At 53.3% G+C, this 16,746-nt stretch overlaps 1 protein-coding gene across 2 annotated transcripts in view; it reads left to right on the plus strand.

The window, feature by feature from the left end:
- SLCO2B1 (solute carrier organic anion transporter family member 2B1) overlaps positions 1-16,471 on the plus strand; it is a 55,573-nt gene extending 39,102 nt beyond the window's left edge. For both annotated transcript variants that reach the window (NM_001132870.1, XM_024254567.2), the window contains 6 exon segments: positions 3,570-3,927; positions 6,790-6,955; positions 10,461-10,624; positions 13,123-13,187; positions 13,529-13,649; positions 14,622-16,471. In NM_001132870.1, the coding sequence (NP_001126342.1) occupies positions 3,570-3,927; positions 6,790-6,955; positions 10,461-10,624; positions 13,123-13,187; positions 13,529-13,649; positions 14,622-14,802 (1,055 nt within the window). In that variant the 3' untranslated portion in view covers positions 14,803-16,471.
- Positions 16,472-16,746: the final 275 nt, after the last annotated feature.

Below are 16,746 nucleotides of genomic sequence, written 5' to 3' on the forward strand. Positions count from 1 at the left end.
GACATGATGGCTCACACCTGTAATCCCAGCACTTTGGGGGACCAAAGCAGGAGGACCTCTTGAGCCCAGGAGTTTGAGACCAACCTGGACAACATAAGGAGACCCTGCCTCTACAAAAAAAAAAAAAAAAAAAAAAAAAAATTAAAGAATTAGCCGGGCTTGGTGGTGCATGCCTGTGGTTCAAGCTACTGGGGAGGCTGAGGTGGGAGGATCGCTTGAACCTGGGAGTTTGAGGCTACAAAGAGCTGTGATCTGGCCGCTGCGCTCCAGCCTGGGTGACTGAGAGAAACCCTGTCTAAAAAAAAAAAAAAGACTTGATGTTGGGAGATCGGTAATCTAGCCCCCAGTTTTTTCAGCATTCCCAGGGAAAGACAGGGCTTGGACTCTGTGCATGGTGCTGGGCCTAGAGGCAGCGGCCGGGACTCCCTAGCCTCAGGCCACCCCCAGATGCTATTAGGCCCCAGCACTCTGCGCTGCTGAATTGCTTATTAATCACTGTTTGGGCTTCTGCCCGGAGGGAAGCTGCTGAAATTGGAACCTAGAGAAAGTGTTCTAGGCCAGATTGTCTCTGGTGGTTTCAGCTTCTACATGAGCCTGGAGGGAATCAGGGCAGGAGTGCCCTCAGGCCCTGTGGCTGGTGAGCCAGCCTGGCTTCGGCTGAGCTCCAGGGGCCAGTCTGACTCTAGGGCCTGGCCTTGACCACCTGGTGTCACAGGCAAGGCCGAGGGAGGAGGAACCATGGTCCTTCAACCGGAGGTGCCCTATACTCTTGGGGAAAGATAATCCCTGAGCTAGGAAAGGCCCCTGTCAGATGGGGGAGACAGTCTCTGAGCTGGGGGAAGCCCCTGTCTAATGCGAGAGATACAATCTCTCTGATGGAGGATACATAGTCCCTGAATGGAGCGAGACCCTGCCTTGTCTGATGGAAGAGACCTGACCTCTGTGATGGAGAAGGCCCCGTCTGATAAGGGAGACGTAGTCCTTGAACTAGAGGAGGTTCCTGGGGGAGACATTGCCCTTGAGTTAAGGGAAGCCCCTACCTAATTGGAAGAAGCATAGTCCCTAGACTGAGGGAGAACCTGTTCTATTTGACAGAGGATACCTGGCCTCTAGCTGGGTGAGGCTCCTGGCTGATGAGGAAGACAGAGTCACTGACTTGAGGGAGGCCCTGGCTTGTCTGATGGGGGAGACACTGTGCTGTGCTAAGGGAAGCCCTGTCTCATGGGAAAGATCTGCCTCAGAGCTGGAGATGGGCCCTGGAATTCCCCTGCAGGTAGACCTATCTTAGTGAAAGGCATAGCCTCTGCCCTCCAGGAATTTTCCATCTATTCCGGCGCCATGCTGTGGATGCTGAGGAGAGATGGGGGATGGCTATAAAGCACACTGCAGTGATCAGTGCAGGAGAATGGACTGGAAGCAATCCATGAGATGGAGCCCTCTGGAGTCAGGCAGCCAGAGAGGCACAGGATGGGGGAGGGAGGATAGAAGGGAGGATGGACCTTGTACTAGGAGTCAGGAGACCCTAGGAAACTCCTGGCCTTAAACTGGCCTCTGGATGAACTTGGGCGAGCCCCTGTCCCTCTCTAGACTCTACCATGCAGTAGGGGCACCTATACAACCTGGACCATGCCAGATTGAAATTCATGGCTCAATATAAGGCCTCAGATGCCCTGGCCAGAGCAGCTCATGGCAAGAAGGCTGAGCAGCTACCTGGGGTCAGAGCGAGCCTCATACCTCTTCACTCTAATGCTAGTTAAATGCATGGTGTGCAGCAAGGAACCAGGGACAGGAGGCAGGCCTGGCACAGAAAGAGGGGGAATTCCACAGCCCCCACTCACCCCTCCTGAACTGTTTGTCTTTATTTTCTGGCTCCCAAGGAAACAGATCCTAGCCTGGCCCGGGGGGCTAGGGAACCAGCTGGCTTGGCCCTGCTCTGAGGACAGACAGAAATCTTCCCATGACAGAGGCCCTGGTCCTGCTGATGCAGGAACAGAAGGAGCCCCCACCTGGCCCAGAGAATCCCCATGGCCCCACCAGCCTGTCCTGGAAAGTGGTTTGCTCCTCTCCCTCCATACCTTGTATTTGACTTCAGTCTTGCCTACTGCAGGCAGAAACACATGTTAGTGGAGAGAGGATTTCATGTGTCGAACAGAAAGTGTTCTTGACACTTTCACCTGGGCTGCCCCTACCAATGAGCATCACTTGGCTGCTGGAGCCCAGAGAGGAAAGGACTTACCCACCCTTTTGTGCCCTTTAGTTTAGCAGACTTGCATTGGGGCAACCTGTGAATGAGGCACCATTTTAGGAGCTAGCAGGAGACTGGGGAGGTAATTTTTTGCCAAAACAGTCACTTTTTTTCCTACCTCCAAGCATTTGCCCCTCCTGGGCCCCTACTCAATTCCTTTTCCTCCTCGCTTCACCTCCCCAGATCCCCCCCCCCATTCTTTAGACCCTAGCTCTGTCCCACCTCCAGGAAGTCTCCCAGCACCAAGCAGACTCAGATTTCACCTTCTCTGGAGGTCTTTGATTCTGCCCCAGACATATTGACATTTGATCACATATTAGTCCATATATCCATTCATTCCTTCCTTCATTCCATGAATTCAGGTGCCTCCCATATCCCAGGCTCTGGAGATTAAGTAATTAACAGAACAAACAAAACCCCGTGATCTTTTAAAGAAGGCTTACATTCTGGTAGGGTGACAATAAAACAGCTGGATGAGTGAAAGGTATAGTACATTAGGTAGAGGGCTATGGAGAAATACAAGCTAGGGATAGGGAGGTCAAGGCAGAGGATTGGGGCCTGTGTTTGGGACGCGAGGGAGGATGAAGGCCTGGGAGTCTTGGAAAAAGCTGTAGCAGGACAGGATGGAAAGAACTGGGCGGGGCGGGGGAGAGGAATGAATACATAGAATAGAAAAAATGAAATGACATGGGATGGGATGGATGAAATTGAATCAAATAGGATGGCATGGACCAGAACTATATGGAACTGAATAGAATTGAATGGAAAAAAAAAACGCATCAAATAAGATACAGTCTAACTCAGTGGAACAAAATGAAACAGAATTTCAAAAATGAACTAGAACAAGGGCCAGGCGTAGTGGCTCAAGTCTGTAATCCTAGCACTTTGGGAGGCCAAGGAGGGTGGATTACTTGAGGCCTAGGGTTCGAGACCAGCTTAGCCAACAAGGCAAAACCCATCTCTACTAAAAATTCAAAAATTAGCCAGCATGGTGGTGCACGCCTGTAGTTTCAGCTACTCAGGAGGCTGAGGCCAAGAATCACTTGAATCCAGGAGGCAGAGGTTGCAGTGAGCTGAGATTGCGCCACTGCACTCCAGCCTGGGCAACAGAGAAAGACTCTGTCTCAAAAAAAAAAAAAAAAAAAAGGACTAGAATAAAAGGAATGGAGTCAAGTGGGATAAAATTGATTGCAATAGAATTAAGTGGAATGGGGCAGGTTGGAAGAAATGGAACCGCTTGAACTGAGCAGGGCAGGAGGGCAGTCTCTGCTGGACGGCTTGGCTGCCCTGCCTGCCCTGACCTCCTCTGCACTCACTCCCACAGTCTTCCCCAGGGTGCTGCTGCAGACCTTACGCCACCCCATCTTCCTGCTGGTGGTCCTGTCCCAGGTATGCTTGTCATCCATGGCTGCAGGCATGGCCACCTTCCTGCCCAAGTTCCTGGAGCGCCAGTTTTCCATCACAGCCTCCTACGCCAACCTGCTCATTGGCTGCCTCTCCTTCCCTTCCGTCATCGTGGGCATCGTGGTGGGTGGCGTCCTGGTCAAGCGCCTCCACCTGGGCCCTGTGGGATGCGGTGCCCTTTGCCTGCTGGGGATGCTGCTGTGCCTCTTCTTCAGCCTGCCGCTCTTCTTTATCGGCTGTTCCAGCCACCAGATTGCGGGCATCACCCACCAGACCAGGTGAGTGTGTGCGTGGGCACGTAAAGGCAAGCCTGGGAGGACGGGATAGGGAGGACAGGGTCCCTGGGCAGAGGCCAGGATGGCAGGGCGCCCCCTGCCTCAAATCTCGCCTCCCCACCTCTGCTTAACAGCCCTTTAGAGATTTGAGTCAAGCAGTGGGGTGCTCCAGAAGGCTCCAGGGTAGGTGTCAGGCACTACTGGAAGGGGCATGGATGAGACTTCAGGGGCAGAAACTCTCAAGCCCGGGAGGGTGTGGAGGCTGAGATAGGGCAGAGCCACCCATGGGATGGCATGTCTAGGGTGACCAAGCCCTGTGGGCCCAACAGAGATGAGCCAGAGGCTGCATCACAGGAGCCAGGACCCAGCTCAGCCAGAGGAATGGCCTGCCCAGGAGGGAGCATGCTCTCCATCCTGGGGATGAGAGGGGACGAGAGGGTGAGCAAGGGACTGGATGGCCTCTATCAGGGAGGCTGCAGAGGGGACTCAGGCACTGGGAAAAGATTGGACAGCAGACCTCTGATATTTTGGGTTTTAGAGCTTGGGAGCTAAAATTCTGATATTCCATGACTCTAAAATTACAGAATTCTTTTTCCACGTCTGTGAGGCAGCACCTGCCTCTGCCCTCCGAGAGGAAGTCTCTTGATTTCTATCTCTCCAATTCTCCCTCACACCTTTACCCTTGGGAGCCTTCTTGGAGAGGATGTTGGAAGTCACATTCCTGCTTCTTCTCCAGAATGATTTCATTTTTCCTGGAAACTGCTCCAGGCTTAGGTTGGCCCAACACTCAGCTAGAATTTCCCAACTTTCTCTGTCCCCACCCCTTCCTTGGCATCTTCTGCCTCCACCTAGGTGCCAGCTTTCATCACCAGGGGTACTCCTGCACGGCTGTCAGGGGCTCAGCTCAGGGCCAAGGAGCACTCAGCCCCTCCCCGTCTGTCCCAGGTCCCACCCTCGCTGATCTCTCCCCCATCTCCCCTCCCTCCTCCCCCTTTCATTCTCTGCCCCGCTTTTCCCACATAGCGAGGCAACTCTGCTCTCTAGCCTGGGGCCTCCTGTGTGCAGAGCCTTGTTCTAGGCACTGCAGCGGGGGTTTAGCCACCTCCTCAGGAAGTCCCCGGTCTGAGGAGGGAGACAGGTCCTCAGTCAAATGATTTTTAGGGTAAAAAGTAAATGGATATTTTATCACAATTTTTTAAATAGTGCATGGGAGAAAAAGTCAGCTTATCCCACATGCCCCATCTCTCTTTTCTTCTCCCTTTCACACCTTAGCTTTGACATCTCATGTCACCTGTGTTCTCATCTAAATTCTTGCGATTTATTCACTAAGCTCTGGGTTCTAATTCACTGAAGAGACCATTTGGGACCAACTGAGCTAGGCAAGAAGAACTTTCCATATTCCTGCACAACCGCAGGTACTAACAGCTGCAAGAACCAAAGGTCTCCCTTCGCTCAGCGTCTTCCCATGTTACATCTCACTGAATCCCCACAGGATCTCTGTAATGGGTCCTGTTATTAGCCCCATTTCACAGATGAGTACAGCAAGGCTCAGAGAGGTGAAGTCACCCCACAGCTGGAACAGGGTAGAGCCTGGACCCAGGATTCTCCCCACAGAAGCAATCAGCTCCAGGTGGTCAATGACAGCGAGGAGCGGAGGAAGGGCTCCCTAGCTCTCTTATCTGCTCAGCCTTCCAGCTGCTAGCAGAGGGTTCTGGGAAGTGCTTCACCCTTGGCAGAGTCCCCTGGCACTGCCTCCTGATGGGCCCTCAGCTCAGACAGTGCCAGCCTTCCCACTCCCACCCCCACCCCGAGGGAGATGTGCCAAGACGTTGTCAGACACACACAAGCACTGTCTGGCAGAGGAGGAAGAGGAAATATTTTGTGGCCGATGATCTTCCTTCCCTCTCAGATGGAGTGCCCCCTCACCCCAGGGAGGGAGAGGAGCTCACTTTGCCCCATGCCCCACTTCCCCACTCCACACCCTGGCTAGAGACTGTCTCCAGCTCCTGCTCACCCTCTTCCCCATGCAACTGACATTTCACTAAGCTCCAGTCCCAGCCTCAGTGATCATCCTGGGCCTCTGACCCACACCCACCCCAAGCCCAAGACAGGGACCTCCAGCTTCCGCCTCTGGCCTCCTCTGCAGCCTGGCCACTGGACCCCTGTATGACCCTGAAAGGCGCAGCCTCTCTGGGCCTCTGTCTCCCTGGCAGGTTAGCTGTGCTCCCCCCTAGCGTGAAGCCAGGTGACACTGTGAGTCCCAGGGGCCACCTCCCTGCCCTCCTCCCAGGGTGACCTCCCCCTCAGACTAAGCCTCCCTCTGACATCCTGCTCCTGCCCACCTTCACCTTGCTCTGGCCACCTGGAGCTGGGGCACCTCGGGGATTTGGGAACAGGCCCTCGGAGGGAGGCAGGTGGGACTAAAATGTGCCCTGGACACAGTGAACAGGCTGGTGGGAGTGAGACTGCAGGATGGCCATGACAGGCAGAGAAACTGAGGCCCAGTTTCTCCAAAAATCATTGATTTTTGGAGAAAGGAAGCTCACTGAGGGAAAGATACTCTTCATCTGACTGTAACTTCTGGGAGGAATTTATCTTGTATACCCTGTAGAAGGGTCACTGAGGTGCAGAGATGTTGGAAGAAGCTCAAAGGCTTGTAGGATTGAGGGGGCCTGTCTCCATACTTGCCCACCTTCATTGCAAGGATCTCACTATCACCATCATCGGGCAGCCCTGATGGTGAAAATCCTCTGTGTGGAGCTGAAATCTCTGGCCATTGCTCTCAGCTACAGGGCCGAGGAGGCCCCAGCTAGCAGCCTAAGGGAGGGAAGCCAGGCCAACCCTACTGGCCTTCTCTCCCACCAGTGCCCACCCCGGGCTGGAGCTGTTTCCAAGCTGCATGGAGGCCTGCTCTTGCCCATCGGACGGCTTTAACCCTGTCTGTGACCCCAGCACTCGTGTGGAATACATCACACCCTGCCACGCAGGCTGCTCAAGCCGGGTGGTCCGGGATGCTCTGGACAAAAGCCAGGTGAGTCAGGCCTCTCGTGGCAACCTCTGCCCGTCAGGGCTCTGCCTGCCCTGTCTCTGTGGGCCTGTCACACTCTCCACTTCTCCAAGCTCTCACTCTGTAGCTCTCTTCTCTCTGCCTCTCTCTGTTGGCAGATGTAGAACATTATTCTCTCAATAAGCTTTCATTGGCTGGGCGCAGTGGCTCATGCCTGTAATCCCAACACTTTGGGAGGCCAAGGCAGGCAAATGACTTGAGGTCAGGAGTTCCAGACTGGTGAAACCCATCTCTACTAAAAATACAAAAAATTAGCCAGGTGTGGTGGTGTGCAACTGTAATCCCAGCTACTCAGGAGGCTGAGGCAGGAGAATCACTTGAACCCAGGAGGCAGAGGTTGCAGTAAGCCGAGATCATGCCATTGCACTCCAGCCTAGGCAACAAGAGTGAAACTCCATCTCAAAAAATAAAAATAAAGCTTTCATTGCCAGCCTGGTCCCAGGACACAGAGGTGAATCATTCTGGCTTCCAGGTCTCTGTGCAGGGTAGATGCAAAAGGAAAGAACTCACAGGAATTCCAGAGGTGCTGATAGGTAAGACAACTGGTCCCTACAAGTACATACAAAGATGAAAAGAGACACATCTCACCTGGGTGGGGGTGGGCCCAGAAGACTTCACGGGAGGTGGCATTTGTGCCAGACATTCAAGAATAAATGGGTAAACTAGGACTTGGGAGGGAAGGGCTTTCCAGGCAGGGGGAAATGCCCTCAGCAGAGGTTTGGAGGAACACACACGCGCAAGCATGCACACACACTATTTCTGTTGGAGCAGAAGCACAAGGGTTCATGAAGGGAAGGCAGGGCCCAGAAAAAGAGGGGCCTTGAATGACAGGCCAAGAGTGGGGACTTTCTGGAGAGCAGTGGGGAGTCATGGATGGGTTTTCAGCCAGGGAGTAACAAGTTCAGATCAGTGTTTGATCACGCTTGAGGCCATAGTGTGGGGGCAGGTGAGCAGAGTACAGGATAGGACACAGAAGGCTAGCGAGCATTCAGTCAGTCAGTCAGTCAACAAACTTCACTGATCTCTTCCTCTGTGCCAGGCCCTGTGCTGGGAGCTGAGGACTCAGAGCCAAGGGGCCCAGTGGGGAAATGAAGGCAATGTAATCAGCAGCAGTGCATTCTGAATCTTAGGAGGGCTAAGACCAGCCGGTTCCTCCTCCCCATTTTCCTCAGTTCCCCAAAATGACAAAGGGGGACAATATCTGCCTTCTCAGGCCCCCAGGCTGTAGTGAAGCCTGGGGGATTTGTGGAGGCAGTAGCATCAGGCTGGTGGTTATGACATCTCCCTCTCTCCAGAGTCCTCCCACCTCCCACCCTCATGCTAGGCATCAGCATCTAAACCCGAGGCTCCTCCAGGGAGAGACCTGGGCTGCACCGGCTGGTGCAGAAGAACCTGTTGATGGTGCATAGTCCTTCAGAAGCCAGCCAGGCACCACCTGGGCCTAAGAGCCCTTCCAGAGGCCCCCAGGCCTTGGCAGGTGGAGCAGTGAACGCCTGTGGATATGGGAACCGATTCAAATCCCTCTTCTGCCTCTAACTGACTCTGTTACCTTAGGCAAATTATTTAACCAGTGCCTCAGTTTCTTGGTCTGTAAAATAGGGGAGATATTATTGAGTGCCTACAGAGCAGGAATGTGCTGAATAAATGCTTTACCTGGATGACTTCATTAACTAGTAAGCAAAGCGCCACACGTTATCCATGAAAGCACATAGCACAGTGCCTAGGCAATTTTAAATACTCAGTAATACACATTCCTATTACACCCATTGTACAGATGAGAAATGGAGGCCCAGGAAAGGACCAGACATTGCCCAGAGTCTCAATACCAGGGCTGGGACTAGGCACCAAGGCCCTGGCCTCCCAGCCAGCCCCCTCTTTGGAGCATCACGGAGGCTTGGATTTAGGTGCAGTATTTGGAGGAGGGTGCAGCTGAGACTGGGCCAGCACTCAGGGACTGTTGTCACACTGGCCTGGAATTGTGTCTTGACATGTCTGCCTCCTTGGATTGTGAACATCTTGGCTCAGGGATGGGTGGCTCAGCGCCCAGCACAGCTGCTCAGTAACAGCTTAAGAGTGCATGAGTGAATGAGGTAAGATGGGGCAGGTGGGTGCCTGTACAGGTGTGGAGCTGAATGCTCTGGGGGAATGAGACTCTGAGGCAGCAGAAAGATTGAAGTCATTCATAAGAAAAACTTCCTGCCATGGAATTAGATGAATGTGAAGGGTCAGGAAAAACCCAAGTGAAGCCTCCAGACTTTGTGTTCATCCCGGCAACCCTGTGCTTCTGAGAAAAGGAGCAGGGGCGGATGCCTCTCTCCCAGGAACCTTGCCTTAGCATTTCCATTTCTTGTCCCTCCATTGTATCTCCAACCTGTAGTTGGAGGTTCAGGGGCCACTTTTCCTGCAGTGTAAGATGATATGCACTTAGCGGTCACACAGCTTGTGTGAAGGGTCTTCAGACCCTTGTGTGAAGGATCAGCACAGCTTCATCATGCACATTGGCTCTGCCGGCCAGTGGAGAGTGCCTGGTCACCCAAGCCTAAGTGCTCACATGCTCACTTTCTCTTGCCTTTCTCTGATTCCACCTGCTAAGTAACTTCAAATCTAAACCCATTTATCCGTCCACCCCCAAGTCCACTCTATGATGGGCCCCTTGGCCTGCCTCCCTGATCTGGTCCCTCCTCCATGCAGCCCCCAGAACACCCTTTGTACCATCCAGTCTCATCTACCCCTTGCTTAAAATTCTCCCAAGGCCCCCAGCATCCACCTCTGGGATTCCTAACCCTTTCACACTGGGAAGTGTCTGCAGCTGCCAGGGCTGGAGGTGAGAGGTCCAGAGGGCTCCAGCTGCCCAGGCCAGCCAGCCACTTCAAGCGTTGATAGGACTAATCCCTGCACACCTGTCTCCCATCTGAGGCCCTGTGTGGCTGGGGCACATAAGTCTAGAAGCTCTGGTCTATGGGAAAGTAAAGAGAAGCCCAGGCCTCTTGGCTTGGGCTGGCTTCTATCGGGTGCCTGCAGGCCCTAGCAGTCCAGATCACTTCTCAGAGTCCTTGGCTGGAGGTTTCCCTGGCTACCTAGGGAGTGAGTGCAGGCTGGGATCAAACACTCCAGGGGGCCAGCCCGGGGACGTGACCAGCCTGGGGATGTTTTCTTACAGTTGATGTGTAGAATGTGAGGGAATGATGCTCTCCTGGGTCCCTCCCTCTTCTTCTCTACTTTCTCTCTGCTTCCTTCTCCCTGCCCACCACGTCAGCCCAGGCTCAACTTGCGCGTAGACAGCCCTTGAGGTGCCTGCTCCTCAAGCTGTCTTTGCTCAGACAACGGGTCAGGATCTCAGACTCTCAGCCAGCTCTACCCCAACTGGCTGCGGGACTTGGGCCTCTCACAAGCCTTCCCTCTGCAAGCCCTTGGCCAGCTGCCTGCCCTTGGAGGCTCTTGAAGTCTCTTCCTCCTCTTCCCACTCCAGGTTTTCTACACCAACTGCAGCTGTGTGGCGGAGGGCAACCCCGTGCTGGCAGGATCCTGCGACTCAACCTGCAGCCACCTGGTGGTGCCCTTCCTGCTCCTGGTCAGCCTGGGCTCGGCCCTGGCCTGTCTCACCCACACACCCTCCTTCATGCTCATCCTAAGGTGAAGGTGGGGGCGGGGCGGGAGGTCCTTAACCACAGGCAGAACAAGGAATTCCAAGGGCGGAGTTCAAGAAAGGAGACCACTTGGGTGTCCTGGTCCCCACAACATGGCCTTAACTGTGTTCATCCCATGGTAACCTACTGAGGCAAGGTTTTCTCCCCATCTTGCAGATAAGAAAATTGAGGCTCAGAGAAGTTCAGGAGCTGGCCCCCATCATATAGCAAGTGTTGGGTGGAATAGTACTGGTTCCCTGGCCCAGAGCCCAGGCTCCTACTTGTCCAGGGGAGAGGAGGACATACCTAGGGCCGTGTCCTGGCCTCTGGAGGTGAGGGCATCATACCTGCAATGGATGAGCTGCAGGAGGTGCATCTAGGAAACCAAACTGTGTCAGTCTGGTGCATGATTCTGAATACTGCTTCAAGGCTACATACAAGTGCTTATTAGGTGCCCGCTGTGGACCCAACCCGTGCTGAGCACTGCCTTTTGGGCCAAGATCTTTGTGGCCCTCGTCCTAAGAATGCCTGCTGGTCCTGACAAATTGTCACCTGAGTTCAAAGTCAGGGTCTCCTGGGGTGAGGGCTGGGATAAGAGGACTGAGTGAGAAAAAAATGGTTTTTTTTTTTTGAGACGGAGTTTTGCTCTGTTGCCCAGGCTGGAGTGCAATGGCACAATCTCGGCTCACTGCAACCTCCTCCTCCTGGGTTCAAGTGATTCTCCTGCCTCAGCCTCCCTAGTAGCTGGGATTACAGGCACCCACCACCACACCCAGCTAATTGTATTTTTAGCAGAGACGGAGTTTCACCATGTTGGCCAGGCCAGTCTCGAACTCCTGACCTCAGTGATCCACCTGCCTTGGCCTCCCAAAGTGCTGGGATTACAGGCGCGAGCCACCACACTCGGCTGAGAAAAACAGTTTTTCTATTCTCTCACTCAACAATCAACCCAGAAGACTTCTGCGACCAGAAGTGTGGGGGTATTTTCCCACACACCAGGCACTCAATTAATTCTGCAGTGGACCCTAGCCAGCGTCCTCCAATTCTATTCTGACACGATCTACCTGGAGACAGCATCAGATCCCACAGGCTGAGCGCTCAGTCCCACAAGACTTCTCCTCCGCTTCCCATGCCAACCGCAAGCCCCAGGCTGTTTTACCAATGATTCTGACCGACCAGCCATACGCTGGGATTTCCACAGCCCCATCTTTGAGTTTGCTTTATTTGCTAGAGTGACTCACGGAGTTCAGGAAAACATCTACTTAATGTTTATCAGTTTATTACAAAAGATATTAGAAAGGATACAGATGAAGTGATGCATACAGCGAGGTATGGGGGAGGAACTTTCATGCCCTCCCTGGCTGCACCCTGCAGGGACCTCCATGTGTTCCGCTATCCGGAAGCTCTCCAAAGCTTCGTTATGTAGGCATGATTGATTAAATCACTGGATATTGGCAGTCACCTTAACCTTCAGCGCCTCTCCCCTTGCTGGAGGTTGGGGCTGAAAGTCTCAACCCTCTAATCCTGCCTTGGTCCCTCTGGTGACCAAGCCCCAGCCTGAAGCTACCTAGGGGCTGCTCACCATCAATCAACTCATTGGCATACAAAAAGACACTTCTCACTTTGAAGATTCCAAGAATTTTAGGAGTGTATGCCAGGAAGACCAAATACATATCTCACAATATCACAGGGACCTCAGAGCAAGATAATTTCCATTTTCCTTCCCCTGGGATTATTTTATTCACTATCTACTTTCTAGGAAATTAGAAGGGAAATGGAGCCCCTTGCAAATACTAGAAGACATGTAGATCTAGAACACAAGCTGGCCTGGGAGAGAAAATAGAGGAATCAGATGCCCAACAGGCAGCCTGACTAAAAGGAGTTGAGAACACAGCCTCAGGGCTGCGTGGATACAGGCCCTGACTGCTGTCAGCCATGAGATCTTGGCCAAGTTATTGAATCTGTCTAAGTGTCAGTCTCCTTATCTGTAAAATGGGGCTAATGTACACCTCGCTCACAGGAGTGATGTGGGGTTGCAAGGCAACGTTACTGAGCCCGTAGTAAGCGCTCCATAAATGCCGGCCACTGGTGTTGTCTGGCAGGAGCCAGAGGATCGCAGGCTGTGGTGTTACAGTGGTTGGGGATGCTGGGGAAGTGTCTGACTGTCCCAGCTCCAGGTCTTGCCAACTGTAGGAGTAAGGGGAGAATTTGATGGGACCAGTGGGTGGAGGAAGAAGAGTGATGTCTGTGACCAGAAACATACAGAGGTCAGCACAGGACCCTGATGGTCAGTGGGTGTGTTGTCTTGTATATGGGACCAGGCTCTGCAGGTTGAAAAAGGATGGGGTACGTCCCTGAGCCCCCAGCCTAGATCACCAGATGGGAGGGAGGCTGGCTCTGGGTGGTGGGAGAGAAGGGCATAATGAGAACCCTTCAACATTGATGCATGGCCCTTGGGGGCTGGAACCCCTCCAACCTCATGTTGCCCATGTCTCTGCTTGTTAGAGGAGTGAAGAAAGAAGACAAGACTTTGGCTGTGGGCATCCAGTTCATGTTCCTGAGGATTTTGGGTAAAGATCTTGCTTGGGACCATTGGTGGTGGTGATGGGATCCAGATGCCCACTGTGTGCCAGGCCTGGGGCACAGGCATGAGCGGAACTCAATCCCTGATCTTAGGGCTCACAAGCCCATGGGGTGATAGACCTGGCCCAGCTCTCCTAGAGCCGGGTATACAGGCAGAGTCTAGACAGCCCGTCAGGAAGCCACCTCGGATGCAGGGGTGGGGCGGGCTTGAGGGCCAGAGAGCCAAGAGGCCCCAGTAACCCAGAGCCCCTGAGGGGTTGTACGTGCCAGGGAGGGGGCAGGGCAGGACGGTGGGCCTTCTTTGTCCCCTGAGCACCATCTCCCTCAGCCTGGATGCCCAGCCCCGTGATCCACGGCAGCGCCATCGACACCACCTGTGTGCACTGGGCCCTGAGCTGTGGGCGTCGAGCTGTCTGTCGCTACTACAATAATGACCTGCTCCGAAACCGGTGAGACCTGGTTTGACTGCTTGTGGGAAGGGTGCTGGAAATACTCTCAGAGTCCCAGGCAGGATACCAGCAGGGAGGGGAGGTTTCATTTAAGTCTACCTGCTAGCTGACAGGTGTCATTATATATTCAGTGCTCAGCTCACCAGTCCTTCAAGCTAGACAGTGCCCCCCTCCTTTTATAGATGAGGAAAGTGAGAGTTAAAGCAAGTAGCCCAAGGTCACACAGCTAATAACTGGCAGAGCTGGGCGTTGACCACAGAGTCTATGCAGGAACTTGGGGAGAAACAGAGGAGCAGCCATGCTGCGAGAGGGACTTAGGGTGAAGGGCTGGGGAGAAAGCCCTGTCTAGGACACAGGAGGCCTGGGTTTCAGGCCCAGCTCTGTCTGCCTCATCATGGGACTTATCTTCTCTGGGGCTCAGTCTTCCCATCTGTACAAAGGGGAACTCAAAGGAACCTGAAGGCACAGAGGCGGCTGGCCTGGGATGGATGTGGAGAGGACTTGCTAGCAGGGCTGGGGACAGGGAGCTGGTCACTTTCAGCTCTGAGGAGGTGAGGAGGGCACAGTTCCTGTGGGCTGGGACTGTCCACAGGGGGCTTCCTAGAAGAGGAAAAGTCAAACAAGGGCTTTGATAGTTAAACAGGGGAGAGGGAATCCGTTTGTTCTTGTGGCAGGTGGGGCAATATAAAATTGTACTTGTCAGGCCCCCTGAGCCCTTGGGCTCAGAGAGAGGCAGGGCCAGCCCAGGCCACAGAGCAGAGTCCAGGACAGGGCGATGAAGATGGCAAGGCCTCTGCTCCCACCCAGGGCTCCTCTGCAGAGCCTCTCCCCCTCCTCCAGGGAAGAGCCCCAGCAGAGGTCAATGTCTCCCTGAGGCCTCAGTATCTCTGATTTCACAATGAGTGATGACTGCTGACGTCCATGCCCTGGCCTGGCAGCTCTTGAGTTCAAGGGTCCCCATTCTTTCCCCAGGTTCATCGGCCTCCAGTTCTTCTTCAAAACAGGTTCTGTGATCTGCTTCGCCTTAGTTTTGGCTGTCCTGAGGCAGCAGGACAAAGAGGCAAGGACCAAAGAGAGCAGATCCAGCCCTGCCGTAGAGCAGCAACTGCTAGTGTCGGGGCCAGGGAAGAAGCCAGAGGATTCCCGAGTGTGAGCTGTCTTGGGGCCCCACCTGGCCAAGAGTAGCAGCCACAGCAGTACCTCCTCTGAGTCCTTTGCCCAAGATTGGGTGTCAAGAGCCCTGTGTTCCATTCTGGCTCCTCCACTAAATTGCTGTGTGACTTCAGGCAAGACACCTATCCTCTCTGAGCCTTTGCTTGCTAGTCTGAACCAAAGAGTTGTTTGGGCGTTTGCTGTGTTGGCCATTTCTGAAGCAAGAGGGTCTTCCTCCTCCTTCCCCCAGCCAGCCAGCTGTCCTGCAGCCAGGCTTTCCTGGGTGGAAAGACTGTATACCTTTCCCTGGGGCCCTAGGATAGCAAAGTGAGCCATAGTGGGCCAGGCTGTCCTCCATGCTGGGCCCCAGCGCAGGTCTGCACTCGCCTGGATCACCCTCTTTGAGCCTTAGCCATCTCCTGTCAGGTGGGAATGAACTTGCCAGCCTTCAGGCTCGCTCAGCTGTGACCATCTGTGCGATCAGGGTACACTCAGATCTCCTCCCCAACTCCAGCAACCTTTAAGACGTGTCCCTTTGGCGCCCCCTGGAGGCAGAGCACTGAGCTGGACCCTGGGTAAACTCCCGCAGGGAGGACGGAGCTGGCCTCAGGTGTGGGACACCCAGACTTGGCAGGGCCTTCAAGAGGCCTGTGTGGGGGCCCCAGGAAGCCTTAGCTGAAGCGGGGAGACTCACTCTCCATCTCAGGAAGTTCTAGCCCTTGCCCTCAGGGAGCCACGGTTGAGGGTGAGGCCCAACACCTGCCTTAGGGCCCTGGGTGGGCAAGTCTGGGCCCTGGGGTAGGGAGGGAGACTCAGGCCCACACTTGGGTATTTTCTAATTTCAGACAAACACACACTCAGCGTGCAGTCACTGATTCCTACACATTGCCAAGATTTCACACGTGACCAGGGGCCACCAAAGTCCCTGTGACCTTTGTAACTAGGATCCTAATTTCTCTATTTTCTCCTGGGTGCCTGGGTCTGTGTCACCTGGGGCAGTGTGGATAATGTTTAGTTCTGTGACACTGTTTTTTGGGGGTGGCACCTGGTTCTCTGATGCCTGGGCTGGCATCAGGCCCAGGACTGTAGAGCTGGGAGCAGTAAAGCTCAGCTCTGTGTAATGAGTGATGCTATAGCTTGCTCGGGTCTTATGATCCAATCCTTTTCTACATCAGGCCTTGTTTTGTTTTATGGCTAGTCTTATCTGGCCTGGTTATTTCCCTGCAGGGAGGAGAGAGTTTGCTAATCGGCTCCCAGCCCAACCTATTACCACCCCACCTCTCTGGGACCTGCTGCTTGGGAAGCAGCAGACAGGGAGCCACCAGCAGTGGCTTCCTGGCCCTGTGCTGGGGGTGGGGGGAAGCTGGGGGCACATGTGGCCCTTGCCTTCTGAGAAGCTCCCAGTGCCAGGGCTTTGAGACTTTCCCACATGATAAAAGAAAAGGGAGCTACAGAAGTTCCAATTCCCTTTTTATTTTGCTGGTTGGTATCTGTAAATGTTTAACAAATATCTGAGCATGTATGTATCAATGCCAAGAATTGCAAAGTATCCTTCAACAATATGAGGCTTTTAGGATGTTTATATTCCTTCATCCCTCTTGTTTCCCAGGTTTTGCACGGAAAAAAGTCTGGAATTATAGATACGGCTTATTATTAAATTTGTTCTTGCATAATGTCTCTTCTATTACAAAAATTCTTTCTTTATAAACTGCATTAGAGGTTTGCAACAACCACATCATTTCCATTAACTTAGATTTAAGTTTTACTGGATTCATTGCTCACCATTATTGCTTGTATATTACATCTTTTCCAATCTTTATATTCTTGTCTAATTTTTGTTTGACTGAGTGCCTTCTTCTGCTAATGGTTTCAAAAATGGAATAAGGTCACGAGGATTTCTGAATTCTCACCTTTCCAAATTGTCATTCACATTTTATAGAAGAGG

The sequence above is a fragment of the Pongo abelii genome, chromosome 9, assembly GCF_028885655.2.
Source record: "Pongo abelii isolate AG06213 chromosome 9, NHGRI_mPonAbe1-v2.0_pri, whole genome shotgun sequence".
NCBI classification, from domain to species: Eukaryota; Metazoa; Chordata; class Mammalia; order Primates; family Hominidae; genus Pongo; species Pongo abelii.